Source organism: Notechis scutatus, chromosome Z, assembly GCF_049901735.1.
Source record: "Notechis scutatus isolate UNSWTSFEM ecotype Mainland chromosome Z, rNotScu1.2, whole genome shotgun sequence".
NCBI lineage: Eukaryota > Metazoa > Chordata > Lepidosauria > Squamata > Elapidae > Notechis > Notechis scutatus.
This window is the reverse complement of record NC_142025.1, coordinates 54026502-54043101: the sequence shown is the minus strand read 5'-3', so window position 1 is coordinate 54043101 and position 16600 is coordinate 54026502. Positions and strand designations below refer to the sequence as shown.

The 16600-nt window shown below is 40.1% G+C and overlaps 2 protein-coding genes across 16 annotated transcripts in view; one reads left to right on the top strand and one right to left on the bottom strand.

Moving 5' to 3' along the window:
• The window catches only part of ZNRF2 (zinc and ring finger 2), a 282520-nt gene that overhangs the window by 173262 nt on the left and 92658 nt on the right, over positions 1–16600 (top strand). The window lies entirely within an intron of this gene.
• Positions 1–16600, bottom strand: part of NOD1 (nucleotide binding oligomerization domain containing 1) — a 94236-nt gene that overhangs the window by 11158 nt on the left and 66478 nt on the right. For 9 of the 15 annotated variants that reach the window (XM_087946077.1, XM_087946076.1, XM_087946075.1 and 6 more), the window contains 2 exons: positions 15347–15430; positions 9072–12538 (listed from right to left, as the gene is read on the bottom strand). In XM_087946077.1, coding sequence (XP_087802203.1) covers positions 12466–12538; positions 15347–15430 — 157 coding nt within the window. In that variant the 3' untranslated portion in view covers positions 9072–12465. Of the gene's footprint in view, positions 1–7090; positions 7812–9071; positions 12539–15346; positions 15431–16600 lie in introns of those variants that run through there. The other 6 variants (XM_087946082.1, XM_087946087.1, XM_087946079.1 and 3 more) reach the window with 5 other exon arrangements.

Here is a 16600-nt window from a genome sequence, read left to right as displayed (position 1 = left end):
ACCTTCAGCTGCCCCTGCAGGGCAGCCTAGCTCCGTACCCGGCTGGGTCGGAGCCCCAACAACGGCTAGCGCGGCAGGGATCGCACAGCTTCGCAAATCCCTGCCGCTCGCGAAGCCGACAAACCGGAAGTCTCTCCGGTCTCATGGCTATATTTAAAGGGTCATTCGTGTTGGGAGATTCAGTGGTGAGCTGATAGTGACTGGATGTTCACTGGAGCAGTAACTGGAGTTGGTATATTGACAGGTGTGGTGAGTGTTAATGGAGAATTCATGGACAAAGGGATGGTTATGGTAACATGGTGGCCTAAGCCAGGGGTCCTCAAATTATGGCCCATGGACTTGATATATCCTGCGAAAGCAATTAATATGGCCTGTGCCCCACCCACATTGCCCCACTCTCCCTTTCAGCCCTCGCAGGCCTTACCTTCGTGGGCAGCCATGATGAGCAGAGTGGTGCAAGCCCCATGGGCTGGAACTGGAAGGTAAGGCCTGCGAGGAAGGGAAATCTGCTCTGGGCCCACTGCAATCAACCAAAGGGCTACCTTGGAGGGAGTGGACATGGCGAGGCTCAGCTGCTTTTCAGGCCCTGCTCTGGGCTTTCCTGGCTGGCCGCAACACCCAATCCCTGCACCCGCTCTTCCCTTTCTCCCGCAGCTGGTGGCAGAGAGGAAGGTGAGTCAGGGCTGAGCCACTGCTGCCCCCCAGCCTACATCTCAATCACCACCCACATCTCGCTCTCTGTAGCTGCTGGGTCTTACCTGCCATGGCAGCCAATGAGCACAAGGTTGCACCGCCCACATTGCATTGCTTGCCTTTGCAAACAAGCTGGTGCAAATATACCGCAATGAAGGTGGAATGCTGTTGCTGTGCAAAGGCTAGCACAGGGCATTTCGCTTCCACTAAGGCTCTGGCTGCTTCAGCCTGCCTGTGATGCTCCCTCCTTGCCGCAACAGCACCATTATCTCGTTTCAGGCAGCGACAGCTGTGCTACTTGCACGTTGTACCACTTCTTGTACCACTCTGTATGGTGGAGATTTTCAGCCCCACCACAAGCTGCCCATATTCCATTGGTCGTACTGGAGCAGCTTCTCCATCCGGCACCAGCACTCGCCCATCTGCCTGCCAGACTGGCCACAGGCCAGTCCCCCGGTGTCTCTCGGTCACAGGCTGAATGCAGGGCCCAAGATGGAGGGGGGGGCGAGCAGGTGGCAGACGCCCAGAGGTCCCATGGATGTCAAGAGGCAGGCCTGAAAGGCAGCTGAGCCTTGCCATTCCCCCGATGCGGACCTTCGGCCGAGGGCAGCAGGTTCAGGATGGATTTCCCTCCCCCACCTTATCTTCCAGTTCCAGCCCGCTGGGCTCACACCGCTCTGCCCATGGCTGCCCATGAAGACTGCATTCAGCCGAAGGTTGCGGATCAGTGAGAGAAGCCAGCTGAAGATTGCAGGCTGGTGGGTGAAGGAGCAATGCGGGCGATGCAGTCTCATGTTCCCTGGCTCTTGGTAGCCACTCTGCTTACTGTGCCTATGCTCAGCTGAAGATTGCAAGCCAGTGGGAGAAGCCAGCTGGTTGAGGGGCGATGTGGGTGGCGCAGCCTCGTGGTCCTGCACGGACTGGATTAATCGCTTGGTGGGCCATAGTTTCAGGACCCCTGGTCTAGCATTTCATTCATAAAATTGGAATTTATTGTCAGAATGGATGGGGCTTGATTAGGGCATTAAATCCTAATACCCTAAACCTGATCGGGATGTGATCAAGACAGTGTATTTGATTAGAATTTGATTCACTTTCCTAAATATGGAACATGAATGCTGATTTGAATGTTTTGAATCTAATCTAGATTCAAAGAATCAAGCTCTTTTACAATTTAACAGGAACCTTTGATTAATGGTTCTATTGCTGATAATTCAATTAACTAACAATTGAATTAGAATATCCCAAAGTAGTTCTTTTTTGCTCAAGTTACCTACTTAATATCTGTCTTATATGTCCAGCTTAGTGTTTTCCAAATATTCTGGGTTATAAGTCCCATGATGACTAGTCAGCTGGAGTAATATCTGATTCATCTGAACACAATTAATTTGGGGAAAACTCATGCATATAGTGGACATATGTACATATGTTATGGCTTGCCTGACTTATTTGGACTTTAGATCATTCTATTTGTGTTCAACATTGGATTTGCAAATAAAGTTCAAGGGACTTTCCTGACTGCTTTGTTGAACTTGTGCCACGCTACCATGAAAGTCTAGAATTTCTGATTTAGCCTGCAATTCTAGTGTCTACTTTGAAATGGGGAATGGAAAATGGTTAAAAAATAAAACCCCACACTTCCTCAGACACTGTCTTGATAGATGGTTGATCGGATGTATTTTGTAATCAGTCTTCCAAACTTTTCATCGTTATCTCCTAAGAGAGACAGAAGATGCTTGGGTTTTGCTATTATTTTCCTACTAAGAAATTAAATTCCTGGTATCCTTTAGGAATATGACCCAGGGCATACTGAATGTTTTTAACATTGTGAATATGCTTGATTGTCATGTCCTGATATCAGTTATTTGGTGAAAAAAACAGATCACACGTGATATCCTTGTCTAACGATCTTGAAGTTCAGATTGTTATTTAGCAGACAAAGAAAACAAAAAGAACAGCTCTCCTTTAAATTTTCAAAGGATCAATTACCTAAAGGTATTGCTTGTTTGCCATAGGCTACAAAGCAAATACTTATCTGCATATTTCAAATAATAATAGGCTGTGACTTTGAGTAATTTGAATCTGAAAAGTTAAGGAAACCGTTTCCCAGCCAGTCTTGTAATCCCTTGCTCCCTCCTGAGCTTATCTACCTGCTGGCAAAGCATAGGAACAGGTACAGGCAAAGGAACAGGCAAAAGACAAGATTTCTGATTCTCCCAGATTCCCACAAGAAAATTCAGCGGAAAAGCCACCAGGAATATGGAAATCATGCTTATTCCCACCAATTTTCCCCCAGCTTTGTCATTTTGTTTCTCTGTTTAGACATTTCTAAAATTATGATGATGGGGCATGGGTTGTCTAATATTATCTCTCAACCAGTATGATTAGTATTTCAGCAAATCTGGAGAATAGGGAATTTTTTTAAAAAAAGTAATAGGCTATTATTTTTAATCCTATTTCCAGTTCACATATTTTATCTTGTATCCAACTTGCAGAATGGAACTTCACAAAACCTAATTTTGTTTAATTATTTCCTGGCACAGAAAACATTATATATTTGTACCCCTGTTGTGATGGAGTTCTTTTCTCCAAGTTTTCCCACCTGGATTTCCGAAGTCTAAACAGACACACTGCTCTATTTCCTCTGAACTTCCTCATCCCCTGTTTCCATGGAAAAAGAGAGGGAGGGAGGGAGGGAGGAAGAGAGAGAGAGAGAGTCTCAGCCATTAGACTTCAGAAGCAATCTGACCCTTGGTGTGATTATTATATCCAAGCATCATGGAAAATGATTCTTCACTGAATTCTGTTCAATTGCTTCATGTACATTTTGGGGATTATAAATGTGTAAAGACAGTGTTCTGAACTGCTTTGTAGATAATTCTGTCTTCTCTGTAATCAACTTTAAAAATGAAATTTATTATATGTGAAAAGAGGGAAATTACAGAAGCATATATTGCTTCTATACTAGCTAGCCATCACACCTATCTATACATTCCATGTCAAACACTCACATTATTAGCATTGAAAGTCTTTTTACAGCAGTGATTAAATGTTCATTCAAATATAGAAAAAGAAGTCAGTTCCTCCTACCAACACAGCTGATGATGGACAATGAGTATATTTCAGTCACTTCTTGCTTTTTCTCAGAAGGCTCTTTAGAACAGGGATCACCAACCTTTTGGACCTCAGGGACCACCAAACTCATAATTTTAAATCTGTGGAATTTTGACTGATGGTGGCATGCTGACATTTTCCCAGGGCAGAGATCCTGGGAAAATCCCCAAAAAAGTCTGCAGGAAAATTCCCCACCCCGTTCTCCTACCGATCGATCATTCTTTATTTGGGATTGTGCAAGGAAATCAGCAGAAGCAGAAGTCTTTCTTTCTCTCCCCCAAAATCCAACAGAAATGAGTCTTTGTGAGACTTGTCATGCTGGGGCAGCTTCTTGGAGCAGGATGCCTTTCAGGGTCCCAAAGACTCATTTCTGGCAGAGTTTGGGGGAGAGAAAGAAAGACTTTTGCTGCTTTCCTTACATGCAGCCAAAAGCAGAAGAATCAGAAAGAAGCAGCCCAGTGGCCAAGCGAGGCGCGTGGGGCAAGTTCCCCCCCTTTGGCCTTTCCCCACTCCCCTCATTGTTCACAATGCAAGTGATGCAAGCCTTGTGTTCCCGCACGCCATATGGGCGTGTTCCATATGGTCTTGTGTTCCTGCCCAGCCTGGATTAATTGCTTTGGGGGTGACATTTCTCTGCGGACACCAAAATTTTCCTATGGACCACCAGTGGTCCCCGACCCACTGGTTGGCGACCACTGCTTTAGAAGGCCCAAGACAGGCATGTGTTTCATTAATTTCAGATTTTACAACTTGGAAGACTCCAGAATTGTCATTTTAATGAATGTTTCAGCAGAAAATCAACAAAATTGTTATATTAATTCTCCAATAAATTTAACATAGTTATAAAAACTCTCAGCAGGGAAGAATTTGGGCTAAAAGCTTTCTCTCCTATGATGTTTTTAGGTGACTCTTCCACACTCTGCAACTTTCACTAACAGTTAAAAATATGTGTAGCTCTTATGGCAATTCTAACTCAAGATAGTTGATAGTTGGATCCGGGAATATAATATCTCTTTGGACACCCAAAGAGACGTGCAGGGCTCCCCCCCCTTCCTCAACATGGCACTCCCCAGATGTCACACTTGCTAGATCAATGGACATTACAGCCTAAATCATTTGGAATTTGGAGAACTACCGTATTTGCCGGCGTATAAGACGACCCGGCGTATAAGACGACCCCCCACCACCACCAGAAACGCCCTCCAGAAATCCCGGGGCTGCAGCGGCAGGGCGGAGTGCCAGGAGCCGTGGGAAGAGCAGGAAGGCTGCAGCCTCGGGCGGAGCGAGGCGGCGGATGAAGCGGAAGCGGCGCAGGGGATCCGGGAAGCCAGAGGCGCCTTCGCTGCGTCCAACAAGCATCCGAAAGCCGGCAGTGGATATACCGGCATATAAGACGACCCCCCCACTTGGAGGCATGTTTTTCGGGGCAAAAAAGTCGTCTTATACGCCGGCAAATACGGTAAGTGAATTGTGCTATTCTGGAGTTTCAAGTTAAGACTACACTTTTTAAAAATTTAAAAATTACCCAGGCATTCAGTTTTATTCTAGTTTAATGATGGTCAAATTTCAACTGTTAGCATTTTACGCTGGACTGTTTCAGTGTTTTATTTTCTTTTAATGCTATTTTTTTATTGCCGTTTTTATGACTTCTTGCTGGATGATATTGATAGATCTTGGAAATTGGGTGTGCTTTTAGATGAAATTTTCATTATGGAAAATATTCCCACATTATGAATGAAAAGAAAGGAAGAAAGCTTTTTAAATGTGCTTTGTGATATGCTACTTTACAAATTCATAATTTCAAAACAGTATAATCTGAGGCCATTTTTTATTTTCACAGAAGACTATGCTGCCCTCAGTAATGACTGAATTAGTTTTCCCACAGTCTCAGCTTGGCCAGTGAGAAGGCATAGTGGGAATTGTAGTTCCATACTCCTATCTTTCAAGAGTCTCTTCGTCTGACATATGAACTTGTTATTAATCATTAGATCATCTTACATCACTCTTCATGCATGTTGGCTTTGCACTATTTTTTAACCTCTGACTCAACAACACATGTTGGAAAGCTGATGAAAATAGTCCTTAGCAGTTGTTAACATCTTGGAAAATTTCAGCTCTGACTGAACAACATGCATCAGAGGGAAGAACCCACAAGTATTTTTATGTTTGTAGAGAATATCACATTCTAAATTGCAGCCCCTTTGCTCTTTGAAAATATTTCTGATTTTCATTCGTGGAAAGAAAGGGCTGATTCATTTCCAATATTGAGACAGAGCTGGTCTTAGTTCAAGCCTTGTACCCACATGTAACTGGAGCTTTTCCCATACATTTACCTCAGCTTCCATTTAGATTTTCAAACATTGTGTGAAGTCACCATGTTTGCAGCAGGATTCACATGGGTATCCAAAAAGTCAAAATGGCAGCTGCAATCCTTTATTTATTTGTTTATTTATTTATTTTTATGATGCTCATCTTTCCTATAAGATGACTCTGGGTAGCTTACAAATTATAAAACAAGTATGCATTTGCATGGTTACAGCTATGGTCTTGACTTTTTTTGACATCATCACCACCCCAACGGCACCCCTTTGTATTTGATATACCAACTGAGCAGTGGTGGGATTCAAAAATTTTTACTACTAGTTCTGTGGGCATGGCTTGGTGGACGTGGTGTGGCTTGGTGGGTGTGGCAGAGGACGGATATTGCAAAATCTCTAGTCCTACCCCATTCCAGGGGAAGGTTACTGCAAAATCCCATTCCCTCCCCATCCCATTAACCTGCTTTCCAGCTCCGTTCTCCTGTGCAGGGCAAAAAAAGAAGACCCAGCCGATCAGCTGGGAATCGGGAGGCAGAGAATAAATGTTGGCGGGGCCAGTCAGAATATCACCATATTTGCTGGTTCTCATCTGCAGTTTGCAGAGTCACTTTTTTTTTTACAATAATGGAAAAGGCTCCAAATGAAAACAGTTTTTACCTCCATGGGAACTATATTTAGCACAATACTTTTGAAAGGTGTCTGAAAGGTTTGGTGTCTTTTAACTTGCAACACAAGCCTATTTTTAGTTTCAGGGACCTGAGTTCTGCTGAACAAAGCTCCATTATGAGCTGCCAACTCCCATTGCTCTTTATTTTGCCATGGTACCTTGCAGTTGAAAATGTGTTTTCCAAGAAACCTAGTGAAACAGCTGGATCTTGCATTCATTCTAGAACTGCATTTGGCCATCAAAATGAAGTGATTTAGTGATTCCAAGAAGGAAGAGCTGTTTATTTTTTTCCCTTTTTGCTGAGATAGCCATGAAGGGGAGAGAATGGTTGAATTTACATACCACCCCTTGCCATAATGTGATTTACTTTAAAGCATTGTATGAAATTGTCCATTCAGTAAGCCATGGTCTATGTTGGGTGTAGAAACTGTGGCTCTACAACTGCCGGGCATCCCTAGAGCATCCCCTAAAAATTCTTAATACATTAATATTAATACAGGAGGAGGAAATTTTTAAGTGTGCTGATAAATATTTGTATTGCTTACATGTAATTAAAGTTCATTAAATGTTTAAAGTTAATTTTATTTTTACCTGACCCTGCTACCTGGAAGCCATTGGAAGATCAACTGGAGTGCAGATCATACTATTGGAGCAACCCTGCTAGCAAAATGTGGAGCAAACTGGTCAGTGGCCAAATGAAAGATCAATAGGACAGTCCTTATCCTAACAGATACTGTCCATCTGAAAAGGAGCTATTTGACAATCACTAGCTGATGATGCAATAAGAAAGGACAAATTATTTTACCTCTCTGATTGTAATGGACTATGTATCCCTGCTTGGTCTGTTTTCATTATCCTCCATCTTCACCCCAGATTTTCCTTTGGCAACTGTATATTTACAAGGTCCTTGAAGAACCAATGAACCAACTGATTTTGGTCAATAGAGAGGCCTCATGGGAAAAACTTAAGTCTTCCTGTCAGCAGCACACCAGGTCCTCAAGCAACTTACTCCTAAGCACCTGCCAGAGATCAGGTGAATCCATAAGCTGTGCCAGCTGTCCAGCAAATGGGTGTAGTTCCATATGGACCAGGAAATAATCCATTCACAACAAAGAGCAGATTTAATATTCACATCAAAATTATATAGCACTATTTGGAGGCAAAAGCCATTTAATATTTACAACTGTTCATATGACTTGGATAACTAGGAGCAAACCCATAATTGTCATGGAATCCATTAAATATACTTTGACTTATTCCTGAGAATGAAAATACCAATATATGGGAGTCCTCTGTCACCAAGTTGGCAATCAGGTCCAGATCTGTATGTTTCTATGTGCCACTGCAGCCGTCACTATGCCTGTAGATAGCTGTTGTGAACTTCTCTTAGTTTGGGATTGTCCTGTTATGTTGAATAGATACCTTACCCCAATCCAGGAGATGCAAAGAGCCTTAGATTGGAAAACCGAGGTTTATATTAACCCTAGCCCACTTCTACATTCTGCACTGTAATCATTTGTCAGTCTAAAAAATGCCAAAAGACAGCAGAAAGGCATGACTTTTATATATCTCAACATTTTCCCCTTAACAGTTAAGCCCCTTAAACTACAAATAAGTTGTAATTACTTAAATAACTGCATACGTTTAACCCAAATTTGTTGTAGGATATGGACATTTGTGGAGATTTTAGGCATAAATAAGAGGGCTTTTTTAAAGTGATAACTTTAAAGTAAGATAACCTACTTTTCATTTATTTTTAAAGGACTTGTCAATGTTGTATTTCTCAATTTTTTTAGAATATATTACACTGATAATGTAATGTATTAGTGTCTATTTTTAGTTCAGGCTGAAAAATGGAATTGAATACTCTATGTTGTTTTTCTGGTCATCGTTCACATTATTTTAATACTATTTTAAACCTTTCCCCCCCTCATTCTAGCAACCCTCGTATAAGATAATCATAACCTCTATACTTCTCCACAAGAAAATTTTGAATTGATTTCAAATATATGGTGCCATAGAGGGAGAGGAATCACATTTGGTCATTTACAAAAGAATAATTCATTCAACATGTCTGTTATCTTAAGATTGCAAGAGGATGCCTTTTTCCTCTTGGTAACAATGGTCATGGGTAAACTAAAATGTGGACTGCTAGGTGCTTTGACTTGTAATCAGTGGTGTTAATTAAACCATTTCTACATATCTTTTTAAAAGTATTGCATATATGAAAGAAAAGTAATCTACAATGTAACCAGGACAAATACAAATCAAGAAAAACAGAAAATAAAAATACTTTAATAAGAAAATAACTCATTCAACAAATTGAACTTTGATTACATATTGGTGAGTTTCTGCCACATGATGAGAAACAAAATAATATGCAAAAGGGAATACATTTCTTCAGACCAAACTGTAACATAAATTGTATTTCCATCAAAGTAAAACATTTTTCTGGTTTTGCAAGGCTTCGGCGGCAGCAGGAATTCGCGATCCTCCGCGATTCCTGCAGCGCTCGCTGCCGAGTTGCCTCCGATCCAAACGGATCTGGGGGATATGGTTGCCCCATAGAGGCAGCCGAAGAGAGAGGGGATCCGAATTGGGGCTTGGGGGTATCACAAACCCACTCCTCAGCCGGCAAAACCCCTTTTTCCCAAGGCAGTGGAGCGGCGGGCAGCAATGGTCGCCACAAAGAAGCCTGCAGCCGGGTAAGATTCGTGCTGGAGGAAGTAGGAGAAAGCGAAAGTGTTGGCTGAACCGGGACAACAGAAACTTCTAAATACCCTGGAAACTAAATCGTTTGAAGGATACATTGTCTCCCAAAGAAGATTGTCAAAGCAGCGGAACAAAGCTGGAAAGGGAAAGTTATTTTCTTTCACTCTCCCTTCCCACAGAAACAGCAGATGGAAATCTGGAAAACCTACTTGGGCATAGAAGGTAATCTAACTTGAAATTTAAAGCCAAGGGGATAAAGGATTTCTGGACACTGGAATTAAAAATCTAAAATTCTTTTTATTTCCTACAAGTGGAAGGGAAGAGGTAAAGACTTATTTTAAGATTGTACTGAAGGAGACTGCTTTAAGTGTATAGGATCAGAAATAAAAGATATTATGACTTCTAGAAGACTACTTTGGAACTGTGTATTTGAATTCTACCCTAGGAAGTGAAGATATAGAAAGAAGAAAGTGTTAAATGAAACTGTTTGATTTGATTTGGTTTGCTTTGTGACTTTGGGATTTTTGTGAACTATTTCTTGAAAGGCTTTTGGGTTGTTTAAAAAAAAAAAGGAAAAATGGCACTATCTTTTGAAGAATTACAAATGGAATTTCAAAAATTGAAAGAAGAGGAACAAGAAGACAAGGGCTCTTCTGGATCTATTTTCCACTTTTTAGAAATGGCGATCTCTACCTATCAAGAAATACAACAACGACAGGAAGGCTGGACAGATACTCTTAGTGGAGGAAGAAAAGCGAAAGTGGGGTAAGGAAAAGGTGAACTTAGGACTTAAAAAAGCAAACAAGAAAAATAAAAATAAGATGAAAAATCGATATGATGTCAGAAAGCAACAGAAAAGAGAAATACAACAGAGAGGGAAGATTAAGAGATGGCTGGGAGGTGGTGGTCAAAAAGCTAGAATTGACAAGAAAGGAAGGGAAAAAGGAAAGAGAAGTCATAAAGGTTTTAAACAAGATGTTAAAAAACAGGTTTTTTTTCAGAGATAAGGGGTAAGATATAATTTTATAAAAATGATTCTGCAAAAGTACATAAGATTGTATTGTAGATATTAGTATTTGAAACTGAGTTAGAAAATTAAAATATTATATGAGTTAATAATGCATTAAAGGGAAGCTATGAAAATGTTTAAGATTTAATAATAGAGTTTAATTTCCTATGAAACATTGTTCTTATTATATCATAAACTCAATATTCCTTTTTTTGTTTTATTATTACTTATTAAATTTAATATTATTTGCTTGTTTTATTATTTTGAAATGTAGTACTTAGAATGTACGAAGCAGAAGCAGAATCAGTATGGAAAATATGTATTATTTTAAGTGTTAAATTTAGGGGAAAAATAAAAAGTTGTCATACTTCAATCAGTGTTTACAGGAGAAATACTGTATTAGAAAGAAAGGATAGATGATGGAAAGAGAACGGACAAAAGATGCAAGTATAATTATTTAAATTGAGATGAAATAAATAAAATAGAATTAAAAGAGTGAATAGGAGAGAGAAAATATATAGAAAATATAGAATGTTAAATAAGATATGAAATAGTATATCAAGTGAGTACGAATTTGATTTATGTCTGTACAAAAAGATTTAACCCGGGGTAAGCCGCTTTCCAAAAAGAAGTTTTATGTATTTATGTTTTGTGTAATGTTTGTCTATGTTTGAAAGGACGTGGAAGAGAACTAATGAAATTATATACAATGAATATATATAATTCAAGGCAAAAGAAATACAACTAAATATTGGAGCATCCCCCAAATATCTGTCATTTATACCATACCTCTCTTCCAACATATTGAGGCTGAGATCCAGCCCTTATGAAATATCCTTGGATAATCAAAACACTAGAAAAAGAATGTTTTATGAACAAAGGATATGTAACATTCTAACATTCACACAACCCAATCATTTGATTAAACCACAATTAAGGACAATTTATGTCAGCATGTTAGATGCATTTCCTCTCTTCTCCCTAACATCTAGGAGTAAATTAGCACAACTTCCAAGTGACCCAGTAGCAGAACAGGGATATCCCCAGTGATGGTTACTGGCTTCAAAATGGCGAGTTAAATGATGATCAAACTAACTCTAACCCTGCCCCTTTTAGCTGTGTGAAAATATATTACTTAACACATTTCTACATTGCCTGCCTCACTTAGATCATATAAAAAAGCTTTATCCATGACTTTGAAGCCAGTGACTTTGAATGACTCTGTCATTCACTTATGTACAAATTTGTCACCTATGTACAAATTTGCACTCTACCACAACCTTTGTGAAAAATGCAATTCTTCTCAAAACTCTCCATATCCTTAAAAGGGGTGGTAATGCAAAATCAGGTCTAAACCTTAAATACTAATACCTGAAATAGGTTATGGAGAAATCCATATTGCCATTTTCCTTTGCCCCATAATTCCTTTCCTCTGAATTATGGTTTGCATCAAAGGAAAAACTGACTGAAGGCAATTTGCTATGTCTCACTAAGAGAAAGGGATTCACTGGTAGATCTAAGTCTGTTGCAACAGCAGCATCCAAATACTTTTCTACCAACAAAACCAAAAAAATGTGGGGCAAACGTTTGAGGGAGGGTGGAGTAAGGGAGAAGGCAGATAGTAGATTTTTTTCAGATGAACTACGGGTCCCCTCAATTCTGATCCTCCAGTTTCAGTGTCATTTAAGGGTTGTCTTCTGAACCAGGTTCCTGCTGATGTAACTTGAAAGCTGCTATAAAATCAAAGTCATCCCACAAACCTAACACAAATGCTGTTAGGATAGAACTGGTTTACTAAGGCAAAATCCCCCTTTCAAGCATCAATGTCAAGATATGCACACAGGGTGATCATTTTATTCAAGTTTTGGGTTCATTTTCAGGCTTCTGACATTGGTCTGATAAAGCTATAATGGTCCTGGCATGACAATTACCTCCAATCTTGAAAAACTTTCTCAGAAGCAAATGAGTCTCTTTTCATTTTCAAAGACTTTGGCCTCTTCTTGACTTATTGGGTTTCCGTTTAAGCTGTTGAAAACAGGAAAATAGAAAAAAAAGTTTTTTAAAATAACTGTTTCTTCAGGTTATATCAATAAGTATGTTTCCTTTTCCCTCCTTAGCTTCTTTTATGGCTCTTTCCATTGCCTGTTTCTTCTAGCACAGGGGTCTTCAAACTTGACAGTTTTAAGACTTGTGGGTTTCAACTCCCAGAATTCCTCCTCCAGTCATGTTAGCTCAGGAATTCTGGGAGTTCAAGTCCACAAATCTTAAACTTGCCAAGTTTGAAGACCCTTGTTCTAGGATATGGCTGTTCTGATTGTAAGATATGGAAAAACTTCAGAGCACTAACAGAACCTTTCATACATTCTCTATGTTTAACCAGTGCCAGAGGGATACTGAAACTAATGATGCTTAGTTGATCCTTCTGTTTTGGGAAGGTGATCTCAAATTGAGCTTCCTCTTCTTTAGCAAGAATTTGCTTTAATTATTGTGATGCGAGCTCAATTTAACAGAAATGAAATTGGATCTCTTCTGCTTCCTTCAGATTTTTATGCATCTAATTGGGTGGAATTAATTAAGAAACATTAACTAAGGCTTTTAACATTTTAATATTAACCCTCCACCTAAGAGTAAAACAACCTACTCTCCAAAAAACAATTTGGTTTTAGGAAAAAATTGTCCTGCAATCTAAAACTCCTACACTGTAAAAACATATGGACTACTCTATTCAAGCAGGGTAAAGCAATGGACGCAATTTCTGCAAAGCCTTTGATTCAGTGGTACACGACAAACTGCTGTTAAAACTAAACTCTTACAACATTTCTAGATCCCTTCATAAGTGTATTACTGCATTCCTGTCAAACAGGCAACAAATAGTAAAAATAGGGAGTGCCATATCAAAGCCTGCTCCAGTTAACAGTGGTGTCACCCAAGGACCCACACTTTCTATACTCTACATAAATGATCTTTGCAATCATCTTATAAGCAACTGCGTCCTCTTTGTGGATGACGTAAAACTATTCAAAACCACTGACAATGCTACTGTCCTTCAAAGCGACCTTGATTATGTGTCTGAATGGTCAAACAATTGGCAACTCCAAATCTTGACCAACAAATGCTCTGTCCTATACATTGATAAAAAAAATCAATATACAAAATACAAGCTAGGCGGATATGACCTCGTTGGCAACCCTCACACTGTCAAGGACCTTGGAGTATTCATATCAAACGACCTAAGCGCCAGAGCTCACTGTAACAGCATTGCCAAAAAAGGCATTAAGAGTTGTAAATCTAATCTTATGAAGCTTCTCCTCTGGTAATATTGAATTGCTAACTAGGTCATACAAAATCTTTGATAGACTACTCGAATACAGCTCATCTATCTGGAATCCGCACTGTATATCAGACATTAATACAACTGAGTGAGTCCAGAAGTATTTCACAAGAAGAGTATTACACTCCTCTGCTCGCAACAGAATATCCTACATCACCAGGCTTGAAATTTTGGGCTTGGACAACCTAGAACTACGCCGCCTACGGTTGCACTTAATTATCTGCTACAATGTCCTACCAGTCAATGACTACTTCAACTGCAACAATACAAGAGCACACAACAGATACAAACTCAATGTAAACTGCTCCAAACTTGATTGCAGAAAGTACGACTTCAGCAACAGAATGGTCAATGCCTGGAATGCACTACCTGACTCTGTTGTTACATCCTCTAAGTGGATAGTGGATAGTTTAAGGTTAACTCCTTTAACCTTAAACTATCCACTATTGACTTCACCCCATTTCTAAGAGGTGTGTAAGGGGCGTGCATAAGTGCACAATAGTGCCTACCGTCCCTGTCTTATTGTACCCATTTATTCGTACCTATTTCCTGTATTCTAATTCATGTTTATACTTATTCCTATTATCTTGTAAGCAATTGACAAATCAAATAAATAAATAAGGATGAGGCTATAAGTCACCACCTAGGGAACTTCTCTCTCTGTGTGTCCTTGTTAACAGGGAGAGCAAATCTGTAATCTTCCAGATACTGATAGATTACAGCTGTCAGCCTCCCTCATTATTGGTTAAACATCTGAAGGATCATCAATTGCCCACCTTTGCATAAAGCACAAAAATGATAAGGAAATATAATTATAAGCAGCACATAGGCATATTTAATTTAGCTAAAGCACTGAGTCAAAGAGTTTATGCAAATGTCTACAGAAACCACCCACAAAAGCATGTTTTAGTTTATACCTGTGATCATCCAAATAAGATAATCCTTGATTTACTATCACAACTGAGCCCAAAATTTTTGTTGCTGACAGTTGTTAAGTGAGTTTTGCTCCATTTACAACTTTTCTTGTCACAGATGTTAAATGAAATTACTGCAGTTATTAACTTAGTAGCATGGCTAGAAAGTAAATCAGGCTTCCCATTGGTTTTGTTTGTCAGAAGATTGATAAAGGTGATCACATGATCCTGGGACACTGCAACCATCATAAATATGAGTTTGTTACCAATATCTGAATTTTGATCATGTGAGTATGGAGGTGCTGCAATAATCATATGTGTGAAAAACGGTCATAAGCCACTTTTTTCAATACTATTATAACTTTGAATGGTCAGTAAACAAACTGTTTTAAGTCAAGTATTGCTGAATTCTGGCAGGTTTAAGCAATTGGGCCAGTAATTAAGGTTTCTGAGACTTGTAGTTTGCTCCATTAAGAGGGCAAGGGCATCCCATTCTTGTTTTCTCCCTATTCAATTTAGTGAAGTTTCCACAAAGAGCATGGAGCTAAAGGCTCATTGGTAGGTGTTATTCCCTATGGATGACCTTACCAGATTTCTTTGAGAGCAGTATTGTCTTGGAGAGCATCAGCTAAACTCCTGGCTCCTTGAACTGTTATCTGATTCTGGATAAGCCTGGGGGTGAAAAAAGGAGGGAGAAAACAGGCTGAAGAGAAATATTTTGCACTGGACAAACTGATATCTATCCCAACTTTGCAGCATTCTACCTGCCATGCACTTGGTCAGCGCTTGGCGTGCCTGATGCAGAAAATCAATTCTCTTCTTAACAAGTGAAGCTGGTAGACAGCCAGGAATTAATAGTTTCTGATTTCTATCTGCTGGCCTGTTTGGAATCAGACAATCTTGCCATAGAAGTGGAACCAAGAGGCTCCAAGCCTTTTCAATTTAAAGTGCAAGAGCTTCTTTCAGGGTTACTGAGCTTAATTGTATTATTAACTCTACAACTCCTCTGTGATCACAGCATAGCAACTATGCTGGCTGATTCCACACAACTGCTTGACAAGGTCATTTCCTGGTCGTATTGCGTTGGCTGGGAACCACTTCAGCAAATGCCTCCAAAGACTAGCTCTGGGGAGTTGTCAATCACTGCAAAGACTTCAGCCCGTTTTTGTTCAATTCAGAAATGAGCCAAACTCTCTTCTATTGAAGCTACATACTTCGAAGCTACATACTACATACAAAGAAGTAGCAGGAGCTACATTTCATGCCAAGGATAGGTTGGACAAAAGTAAATGAGGGGTATATATAACAAACCAAAAGCAGATGGAGCCGACCTTCTCTCTATTTCTGACTCTTATTTCTCCTTCCAGCCAGAGGTGGTATTCAACAGGTTCTGACCAGTTCTGGAGAACCGGTAGTGGAAATTTTGAGTAGTTCAGAATACCACCTCTGACTGGCCCTTGCCCCATCTATTCTCTGCCTCCCGAGTCCAAGCTGATTGGTTGGGTCTTCTTTTGTTGCCCTGCACAGGAGAAAGGAGCTGGAAAGCAGGTTAGTGGGGTGGGGAGGGAATGGAATTTTGCAGTAACTTTCTCCTGGAGTGGGGTGGGAATGGAGATTTTACAGTATCGTTCCCCTGCCACACCCACCAAGCCCACCAAGCCACGCCCACAGAACTGGTAGTAAAAACATTTGAATCCCACCACTGCTTCCAGCATACCTCTTCTCCCTTTTACTCCCCAATCTAGTACCCTCTAGATATAAAAAATAGTGAAACTTCCTGGAGTCAAGATTGATGCCTAGTGAAGTCATGTGGCATTTTGTACTTTTAGCCCTCATAGCTAA